The sequence below is a fragment of the Arvicola amphibius genome, chromosome 1 (assembly GCF_903992535.2).
Source record: "Arvicola amphibius chromosome 1, mArvAmp1.2, whole genome shotgun sequence".
NCBI classification, from domain to species: Eukaryota; Metazoa; Chordata; class Mammalia; order Rodentia; family Cricetidae; genus Arvicola; species Arvicola amphibius.
Window position 1 is genome coordinate 143,392,215 of NC_052047.1, and position 10,983 is coordinate 143,403,197.

Consider the following 10,983-nt stretch of genomic DNA (forward strand, 5'->3'; position numbering starts at 1 on the left):
GCTGGACTCCAAATCCCAGCTGGGGGTGGGGTCAGGACCACTACCCAGAGTATTTTTTTAAATATTTATTTATTTAGTATACAATATTCTGTCTGTGTGTATTCCTGCAGGCCAGAAGAGGGCACCAGACCCCATTACATATGGTTGTGAGCCACCATGTGGTTGCTAGGAATTGAACGCAGGACCTTTGGAGGAGCAGGCAATGCTCTTAACCTCTGAGCCATCTCTCTAGCCCTCCCCAGGGTATTTAAGTGATCCCCCGAAAGAGGAATATGTGGTCTCTCTTTCTTCCTCCTGGGTGTCGCGTTCCCATGGCTTCTAGGTTTCTCCCTCGGGGCCACCTGAGAGCACAGATCTCCCATTAAACCTGGATATTTCTTAATTTGGCTTGATTGGGAATTTTTGCGTTGGCAGGGAGCTAATATTAAGAAATATTCCTGGGCTAGAGAGATGGCTCAGTGGTTAAGAGCACTGACTGCTCTTCCAGAGGTCCTGAATTCAATTCCCAGCAACCACAGGGTGGCTCACAACCATCTATAATGAGATCTGGTGCCCTCTTCTGGCGTGTGGGCATACATGGAGACAGAATGTTATATACATAATAAATAAATCTTTAAAAAAAAAAAAAGAAAGAAATATTCCTAACACCCATATCTATCACCATGCACAAAACTCAGATCCAAATGGATCAAAGACCTCAACATAAAGCCAGCCACATTGAACCTTATAGAAGAAAAAGTGGGAAGTACACTTAAACGTATTGGCACAGGGAACCACTTCCTAAATATAACCCAGCATCACAGACACTGAGAGAAACAATTAATAAACAGGACCTCCTGAAACTGAAAAGCTTCTATAAAGCAAAGGACATGGTCAACAAGACAAAACGACAGCCTACAGAATAGGAAAATCTTCACTAACCCCACATCAGACAGAGATCTGATCTCCAAAATATACAAAGAACTCAAGAAATTGGACACCAAAAGAATACAAAAATCCAATTTTAAAAAATGGAATACAGACCTAAACAGAGAACTCTCAACAGAGGAATCTAAAATGGCTGAAAGACACTTAAGGAAATGTTCAACATCCTTAGTCATCAGAGAAATGCAAATCAAAACAACTCTGATATTCCATCTTACACCTGTAAGAATGGCCAAGATCAAAATCACTGATGACAACTTATGCTGGAGAGGTTGTGGGGAAAAGGGAACACTTCTGCATTGCTGGTGGGAGTGTAAGCTGGTACAACCCCTTTGGAGGTCAGTGTGACGATTTGTCAGAAAATTAGGAAACAACTTTCCTCAAGACCCAATAATACCACTTTTGGGTATATATCCAAAGGATGCTCAATCGTGCCACAAGGACATGTGCTCAACTATGTTCATAGCAGCTTTGTTTGTCATAGCCAGAACCTGGAAACAACCTAAATGCCCCTCGACCAAAGAATGGATAAGGAAAATGTGGTACATTTACACAATGGAGTACTACACAGCAGAAAAAATAACGACATCTTGAATTTTGCAGACAAATGGATGGAGCTAGAAAACATTATTTTGAATGAGATAACCCAGACACAGAAAGACAATTATCACATGCACTCACTCATAGGTGGTTTTTAACATAAAGCAAAGAAAACCAGCCTACAAACCACAATCCCAGAGAACTTAGACAACAATGAGGACCCTAAGAGAGATTTACATAGATCTAATCTACATGGGAAGTAGAAAGTAGAAAAAGACAAGCTCTCCTGAGTAAATTGGGAGCATGGGAACCTTGGGGGGAGGGCTAATGTGGGGAGAGGAGAGGCAGGAGGGGAGTAGAGAAAAATGTAGAGCTCAATTAAAATCAATTAAAGAAAAGAAAAGAAAAAACCAAACCAGTCCCAGCCGGACAGTGATGGCACACACCTTTAATTCCAGCACTCGGAAGGCAGAGGCAGGCAGATCTCTTGTGAGTTTGAGACCATCCTGGTCTACAAAGCAAGTTCCAGGACAGCTAGGATTGTTACATAGAGAAACCCTATCTCAAGAAAACAAAAGTAAATAAATAAATGGATTAATTAATTAAATACCAGTCCCAGAAGTTTAGTATAATTGTGCTCACCTGCAAGCCTAGTACCTCCCTAAGATGGGAGGATTGTACAGCAAGACCTGTCTCAAAAGCAATAATTGTAGGACTGCTATGTAACTTTATACTACTGAGCTTGGTATGGTGGTACATGGAATATAAGGTGCAAAAGTGTTCTTCACCACAGAGCAATCTCGCCAGCCCTGTTATGTATTAGAGTTTTGTTTTGTTTTGTTTTTTTAAATCACAACATAAAAAAAATCATGCCAGGTATGGTGTGCATGTGTTTAATCCCAGCGCTCTGAAAGTAGAAGCAAGTGGATCTCTGTGAGTTCCAGGCAAGCCAGAGTTACATAAGTCACTGTCTCATAAAATAAAATAGAAGTCTGGAGAAAGGCCTCAGCATCCTCTTCAGGCATCTTTTTGTTGCCTTTTTTTTTTTTTTTTTTTTTTTTTTTTTTTTTTTTTTTTTTGAGACAGAGTTTCTCTGTACCTTTGGAACCTGTCCTGGAACTAGCTCTTGTAGACCAGGCTGGCCTCAAACTCACAGAGATCCGCCTACCTCTGCCTCCTGAGTGCTGGGATTATAGGCGTGTGCCACCACTGCCCGGCTCATATCAGGCATCTTACAACTCCCTGTATGTCCAGTTCCGGGGAACTGATGCCAAGTTCTGGCTTATGAAGGCACTGCACACACATGGTGCACATACAAACAAGCAGACATAAACACATTCCCATTAAAAGAAAAATCAACCAGGGGCTAGAGAAATGGCTCCGTGTTTAAGAGCACTAGTTGTTCTTTCAGAGGACCTGAGTCACATGGCGGCTCAGGACTGTCTTTAATGGGATCTGATGTCTTCTGTCATGCAGACATGGAGGAAGACAGCACTCATCCATAAATAATTCTTCCAACAGCAATACCTAGTCTGGACTCATTCTAGTAATGCGAGGCACTACACACAAAGTAAGGTGACACTGTCCTGGAGGTTGTCCCCCACAGTTGGCTTCTGCCAGCATAACCTATTTCCGGCCAACTTGTACTGTAGTCTTGGCAGGGTTAGAGCAGGCTTCTCATTTCTCAGCTCAAAGTTACTACTTGTGAAGATTTACTGGTCTTATAAGACAATTTTTGTGGGTTTTTTTTTGTTTGTTTGTTTGTTTGGTTTGGTTTTTCAAAACAGTTTCTCTTGCAGCTTTGGAGCCTGTCCTGGAACTAGCTCTTGTAGACCAGGCTGGTCTCTAACTTACAGAGATCCATCTGCCTCTGCCTCAGGAGTGCTGGGATTAAAGGCGTGTGCCACCACCATCCAGCTAAAACAAAGACTTTTTTCTTTCTTGTTTCTGCATTTATTTATGTATTCATGCCTGTGGGTTGGAGGACAACTTGTGGGAATAACTTCTTTCCATCATGTGAATCCTGGGATGGAGCTCAGACTGTCATGCTTGGTCGCATGTACCTTTTACACGCTAAACTGTCTTGCTGGTCTGTCCTGGGAAAATAGGGGCAAAATAAGACTGCTAACTCAGGCTTCATCATTACTCACGGGCATGGGTACCTGTTCCAACAGCATTGAAGCACTGGTCTCTAGGGCCAGACTCTTCTGGCCTAGCCGGGAAGAAAGGTAGGCTCTCAGAGGCAAATGTAGAGACAGTTTTGTTGTTGTTTTTCTAGACAGGGTTTCTCTGTGTAACCCTCACTCTCCTGGAACTTGCTCTGTAGACCAGGCAGGCCTCAAACTCAGAGATCTTCTGCCTCTGCATCACAAATGCTGAGATTAAAGGCATGCACCACCGTCGCCCAGAGAGGCAACCTTTTTTGTTTTGTTTTTTGTTTTTTTCGAGACATTCTTTGTCCTGGCTGTCCTGGAGCTCACAGTGATCCACCTGCCTCTGCCTCCCAAGGGCTGAGATTAAAGATGTGCTCCACTATGGCCCGCACACTAGGGTAGAAGGCAGACGGATCTCAGTGAGTTCGAGGCCAGCCTAGTTTACGTAGAGATGCCCAGGACAGTAAGGATTATATGGAGAAATCCTGTCTGGGGGGGGGGAAGATGTCACCAGATATGGCTGCAGACACTAACCCCCCAGACAGATAGCCCACCATCACCACCAGGCCAGCTGAACATTGGATCCATTAATCCCTGTCAGACTTCGGACCTCTGGTGCCTAAGGTCACAATTTGAACCTCCAGCCCTACATCTAGCCCACGTGCAACAAGAGAAGGCCAAAGGGGGCGCACTTCCGGTGGCTAGCTCCACCCTGGCAATGATGCATCATGGGACTTGCAGTTCGCCTTGAAAGTTTCGGCTCGGGTGGGGCCTCAGCACTGCATGTTGGGAGCTGTAGCGCCGCGTGGCATGCTGGGAACGCAAGGCGTTAAAGGGGTTTGAAAACTCCTGGAGGTCCTTCCTCCGTGCGCTCATGGGTCTCGGGGGACTCTCGCCCACATTACGTGAGCACCTGGCCCCCGAACAACCTGTTGTCCTTGCTGGGATGAACACCTGACTTCAGTCAGGGCAATGGCTTCCTTCCGGTCGCCCATTTCGTCACTGGGAGGCGCCCCCGTGCGGCGCCGTGCGCGTCCCGGGGGCTTCTGGGTAGCGGTTTACCCCCGCCCACTGCGTCAGCGTCTTCCTTTCGCTGCCTGACGCCGCCGAGGTCGCACGCGTGAGGCCGGTCCGCAGCAGCCGAGTGAGTAGGCTTGCCTGTCGGGCCGCCAGCAGGGGTTCAGACTGAAGGGTGGGTGGCGGCGGGGATTCTAGAGGTGCGCGGCCTCCCATGGTTGGAAGTTTCGGGCCGCACGTGGCCTCACTTGTTGGCTAAAATGGAGGGGTAAGCAGTAGGCCTCTCTGGTAACGCCGCCGCTGTTTCCTCTCTGTCCCGTTCAGCATGCGCTACGTCGCCTCCTATTTGCTTGCCGCCCTTGGGGGCAACTCCTCTCCTAGCGCCAAAGACATTAAGAAGATACTAGACAGCGTGGGCATCGAGGCGGACGATGACCGGCTCAACAAGGTAGCTGGCTGCTTGCTTCCCTGGACTCATTGGTGCGGGTACAAATGGCGGCCCTCATCTTATTAGATCAGGGTCTTAGCTAAAATGTGAATGACTTGTTGGAAATGGAGGGCGGGAGGAGGCCTAAGCCGGACTTCGTGGTGGTTTCTTTTTAAATACTCTTTTCTTTTAAGGGTCTTGTTCGGACCAAGAAATGAGTGTAAGACAAAAGCCTGGTTATCCTGCCTTTGTGGAAGTTTAATACGACTTATTTGTGTAGTTCTAATTTTGGAGACAATGTCTTACTGTGTAGTTCTAACCCGGAACTCGCTACATAGACCAAGTAACTTTATTAATGGTTCTTATTAATTACGGTGTGCAGTAGATGGTACATGCACATGAGTGTAGTTGCTTCAGAGGTCAGGGGTATCTAGATTTCTCTGGAGCTGGGATTAAGGTTATCTGACAGATGGAAGTGTAGCCACCCAAGCCACAGAGTGAGATCCTGTCTGGAAAGAAAAGACAAAAACAAAACTGTAGTACATGGTGTTATCAGTAGAGCTACTCTTTGCCCCTAAAAATGTTCTAGAGAAGTATTTTACCCTCTTTAGGCTGCAGGGATGGAACCCAAACTCCGTCATGAGCCTTTGAATGCTAGCACCTGAAACTTAACCACTGCCAGCATTATTGTTCAGAGGATTCAGTCCTGTGGCTCTTGGCCAGCTGCTGTGACAATAGTGCAGGTCTAGAACCTTCAGAACACTTGCCCTTATGTTGTACCACCAGTTGTGGCTAGGGATGTGTTGATACTGACCATTAGGTGTGGTTTCTACCACAGGTCATCAGTGAGCTGAATGGGAAAAACATTGAGGATGTCATCGCCCAGGGTGAGTTCACGTATATGTATATATGTTTATGGTCCATCCTAATCCCTGCTGATCAGTCAGTGATCTGCCAGGCTTCGCTTGTGGACCAGAGCATCCTAGAAGCCCTGCCAGTTAAGCGAGGCCTTTTTAGGCTTGTGCCAGTGGCACTTCTGAACACATTCAGGAGCTAGCAGTGGGAACACTCTTCTACTCTTTCCAGGACGTCAAAAGCCTTTTCTGTGAGCAGGGGCTGGGGACCCTAAACATTGGTACAGGTGTATAGGCTTGCCTCTTTGCCTCCCGAGTGCTGGGATTAAAGGCGTGCACCACCACCGCCCGGCCAGTCTTAAAATTTTTTAAGTTCTGAGTAGCCCTGCTGTCCTGGGACTCCCTGTGTAGGCTAGGCTCAGATCCACCTGACTACGGGTTTATAATGTATCACTGTCTGTGAAATTTGTTCTTATGTTCATTGGTGAGAATGTCAGATCCCTTGAAACTGGAATTTGATGAACTGCCATTAAGTGCGATGAATTGTACCTGGGTCCTCCAGAAGAGCAGTAAGTGCTCTTGAGTCCTGGGCATCTTTCTCACTCCTAGCTTGTTTGTGTTTGTTTACGGTGGTTTTTGTTTTGAGCTAAGGCTTCTCTGTATAAAAGCCCTGGTCTTTTTTTGTTTGTTTTTTTGTTTTTCGTGACAGCATTTCTCTATAACTTTTGGAGCCTGTCCTGGAACTAGCTCTTGTAGACCTAGACCAGGCTGGCCTCGAACTCTGAGAGATCCACCTGCCTCCCTTGTGCTGGGATTGAAAGCTTATGCTGCCGCCTCCTGGCGACTTTTTTTTTTTTTTTTTAAGACAAAGTTTCTCTATATAGCTGCAGCTGGTCTTGAACTTAAGATTTTGCTGTGGTTAAAGCCTTTTTTTTTTTGGTTTTTGTTTTTTATCCAAAGTGTTTATTGGGATGGTTCCCACTCATTTCGAATCAGTTGCTTTTCAGTGCTGCTTCCTCCTGAAGGAGCATCCTTCTGTCAGTCTTGCTTTCCCGTAGGCTGACAGGACAGTGGAGCAGCCGACACACAAGACTACAGTCTGTGCATGACTAAAGACTGGTGTTTATGGCATCCTGGGCACTTCACATCCATGAAGTAGGAATTGGGGCTCTGCACCAGGCGCTTTTTCTTGTCTTTCCTATTTTCCTCCTCGGGAGAGGGATGAAGGAAATCCTTTGCAAGAGGCATGTTCTCATAGGGAAGTCGTCACCGCCGGTATGAAGTTGTCAGATTCCCTAGAGCTGGAGTTTGAGACAGTCGTGAGCTGCCATGTGGGTGCCTTGGTTGGTCTCTACCTTTGTGGAAGAGCTTTCTTGGCTGGACCGCGCTGTTCTGTTCTCATGTTGTTTATGTAGGTGTTGGGAAACTTGCCAGTGTACCTGCTGGTGGAGCTGTGGCTGTTTCTGCTGCCCCTGGCTCTGCAGCTCCTGCTGCTGGTTCTGCCCCCGCTGCAGGTAAGTATAGAGGTCTGATGGGTGGGTGGTGATAAAAAGGGATTGGTACATAAGGCTTGGTGGGGCTCCCAGGGCAGAGCAGCCTGAATGACTTCTTGGAGCAGTGCTTACTTACTATGGTGTTCCTCTACAGCAGAGGAGAAGAAAGAAGAGAAGAAGGAGGAGTCCGAAGAGTCGGATGATGACATGGGATTTGGCTTGTTTGATTAAATCTGTGCTCCCCTGCAAATAAAACCTTTTTATGTATCTTGAGTGGCCTTTACGTGTATTATCAACATGTGGCATCGATGCTGTGTCCTTAAGCCAGGATCCACCCAGAGAGCTGGATAGGGAGGAACTAAACCTCCTATGTGTCCTTTACTTATCTTAGTAGGGCCATGACTTGGAAGAACTGTCAAGCAAGCCCTGTGAGCGAATAGATAAAGATTTCACTTAACTCAAGCTTGAGGCTGAAAATGAACCACCAGTTTCCTTGTAAGGATTGTGGTGTGAGGTAGATGGCTTCATTAAGCTTTTCATTGTGTTCTAGCTAGTGACCCATCTAAATTGGGCATATGTGGAAATGTGGGTAAAGGGTTTTGTGCTGGCTATAAACTTAATCCTGGGGTGGACCGAGTCTGTCTCACAGGCTGCTCTGGAATATGAAGCCCAGGCCTTTTGACTCGATGACACTCCCTCCACAAGCTGATCAACAAGGGTTTGCTATGCCAAATCGTAATGTAAATGGTCTGTTTTACTTTTAGGGGACATTTGATGGGCTGGAGGCAGTCACTCTGGTCCCACTCCTGTGGCAGCCAGGCTGTCAAGACACATGCCTTTAATCCCAGCACTTGGGATGCAGAGGCAGTCTGGTCTACCATAGCTAGTTTCTGGACCATTAGGGCTGTTACACAGAGAAACTCTTGTCTTGAAAAACAAAAATAGGGACAGCATGAAGCCAGGAAAGATGGGTATAGAAAAGGTCAGAAGCCATAGCTTCATAACTGGAGTGAGCTAGCTACAAGGGAGCAAGCAGGTAAAGCTGTGTCTAGGGACAAGAGGGTCTATATCCTGAACAAAGGGGCCTGTCCTCATAAGACTGGTAGTGGGAGTTACCCGGTTTCAGCATTCTGAGAAAGGCTAACCATGTTCTTGGCACCAGCATCTCCCAGGGGCCTGAAAGCATGCAGACCCAAACAGCCTGATGCACTGTGGAAATAAGAGCAGAGGTCCTACTGAGCTGGGGAGGCACTGTCCCTTGGGCCTGTTACTGGAAAAAATAAATGTAGGGAGGATCTTAAATCTTGTGACCACCATGGTGGTAAGCCCTAGGCTTGCTGACTCTGAGGACTTGTTCCTATACTGTATCATGCCTCTCATATTAATTAGGACATACCCATATACTCCCACCTTGAGAGCATTTGATCTCAAATTCACTATGTGGCCCAGGCAGTATGGGACAGATTTGCCTCGTGTGAAGGATCTTTAAAAGTCAAGTGAGCCAGGTGGTGGTGGTGCATGCCTTTAATCCCAGTGGAGTTCAAGTCGAGGCTGGCCAGGGTGGTTACACAGAGAAACCCTGTCTCAAAAGTTCTGGGCCAAGGGGTAGTATAGTGGCAGAGTACTTGCCTAACACCCAGGACCCCCTGGGTTTAGACTCCAGAATCTCTACTAAAATGTTGTAAGGATATTGAGTGCTCTAACAGGACTGAAGTTAAGATGGCAGCACTCAGGTGGCTGACGAATAATCTGTAACTCCAAATCCAGAGCTTTACATGTAACCCTTTGACCTCTGGTTATCTACACACATAAATTTTTAAAAATAAGGGACTAAAGAGATGGCATAGTGGTTAAAAGCACCCCCACACACACAGTGTTTCTCTGTATCTCTGATCTCTGGCTGGCCTTGAACTTAGAGATTCTCCTGCCTCTGCCTCCTTGAGTGCTGGGATTAAAGGTGTCCCCCACCACCGCCCTGCTAACAGCACTGTTCTAACAACCTGAGTTCTGTTCCCAGTATCCACACTGGGTGGTTTGGTAATCACAACTGTAGTTCAAAGGGACCTGACTTCTCCAGACTCTGGACACCTGAACTCAGGTGCACATACCCCTTCTACATATGCATAATTCAAAAAGTAAACATAAGCCGTGTGTCGAGGTGCACTTGAGAGGTAGAAATGAGTATATATGAGTTCCAAGAAAGCCAGGACAACCAGGGTTGCAAACACTCAAAAACAAAATAAGGGGTTGGAGAGATGGCTCAGTGGTTAGGAGCACTGGCTACTTTCCCAGAAGACCAGGGTTCAGTTCCCAGCACCCACATGACAGCTCATAACTGTCTCTAACTCCAGTTCCAGGGAATCTCATACCTTCACACCAATGTATATATCTTTTTAAAAATATTTATTATGTATACAATATTCTGTCTGTGTGTATGCCTGCAGGCCAGAAGAGGGCACCAGACCGGATTACAGATGGTTGTGAGCCACCATGTGGTTGCTGGGAATTGAACTCAGGACCTTTGGAAGAGCAGGCAATGCTCTTAACCTCTGAGCCATCTCTCCAGCCCCAATGTATATATCTTATTAAAAAAAAAAAATTCAGGTGGCGCACGCCTTTAATCCCAGCACTCGGGAGGCAGAGGCAGGCGGATCTCTGTGAGTTCGAGGCCAGCTTGGTCTACAAGAGCTAGGTCCAGGACAGGCTCTAAAAAAAAAGCTGCAGAGAAACCCTGTCTTGAAAAACCAAAAAAAAAAAAAAAAAAAAAAAAAAAAAAAAAATCAGGGGGGGGCAACACACGCCTTAAATCCCAGCACTCAGGAAGCAGAGGCAGGCGGATCTCTGTGAGTTCAAGGCAGCCTGGTCTACAAGAGCTAGAGTTGTTACACAGAGAAACCCTGTCTCAAAAATAACAAAACCAAAAGTTCTATTACATCTGTTTATCTGATTGTTTGCCAGAGCTTGACTCAGTAATCCCAGGATACCTCACCCATTTTGACTCCACAGTGTGCTGGGGCACTGTTGACCTCACCTTGTTAGCCTGTTCCTATACCCATGCCTGCACTAGTTGTGCTGAGTGTGAAATGGCTCCATCACAATCAGGATGAACAGAGAAATGTCTCCTGTGCCCTGCAGCCACACAGCTCTCCATTCCAGATGCTGGGATCCCTCTCTGTCTTCACTTCTTTCCCACCATCTACCACCGTGTCTCCTGGCTTCATGCCCTGGAGACCACCAGAGGGATTTTTAAAACCAGCCCTGGCACCCATTCACCCAGCCCTCTGCTGGTGCACATTTCCTTCTCTTGATGGCTGACATCCAGGGGTTTTCAACATTATTGACCAGACCACCTGCCAAAGAACTGTACTCCCTTTTCTGGGAAAACCTCACAAACAAAGTGACTAACAAACTCAAGTGCCTCAATCCCATCCTCCTCGTGACATGTGTAGGATCCCTTTGAGTGTTTACTCCCTATACACTTCCTTCTCCAGCTGCAAGCCTGTGTAATGTACCTTTTAAAGGCTCTAATCCCAGCACTTGAGAGGTGGAGGCAGGTGCAAGACTTCAAGGACTGA

The 10,983-nt window shown here is 46.6% G+C and overlaps 1 protein-coding gene, 1 non-coding gene and 1 pseudogene across 2 annotated transcripts; 2 read left to right on the top strand and 1 right to left on the bottom strand.

The window, feature by feature from the left end:
* Nucleotides 1-4,605: 4,605 nt before the first annotated feature.
* Nucleotides 4,606-7,681, top strand: Rplp2 (ribosomal protein lateral stalk subunit P2). Its single transcript, XM_038330269.1, has 5 exons — nt 4,606-4,761; nt 4,959-5,082; nt 5,900-5,948; nt 7,331-7,429; nt 7,563-7,681. The coding sequence occupies exons 2-5, from the start codon at nt 4,960-4,962 to the stop codon at nt 7,637-7,639; spliced, it is 348 nt and encodes a 115-aa protein (XP_038186197.1). The 5' UTR covers nt 4,606-4,761; nt 4,959; the 3' UTR covers nt 7,640-7,681.
* LOC119806098 lies at nt 5,978-6,107 on the top strand. The gene has a single exon (XR_005284130.1). It is a non-coding gene; the product is annotated as a small nucleolar RNA SNORA52 (small nucleolar RNA).
* On the bottom strand, nt 6,919-7,175 carry LOC119814486 (annotated as a pseudogene).
* Nucleotides 7,682-10,983: the final 3,302 nt, after the last annotated feature.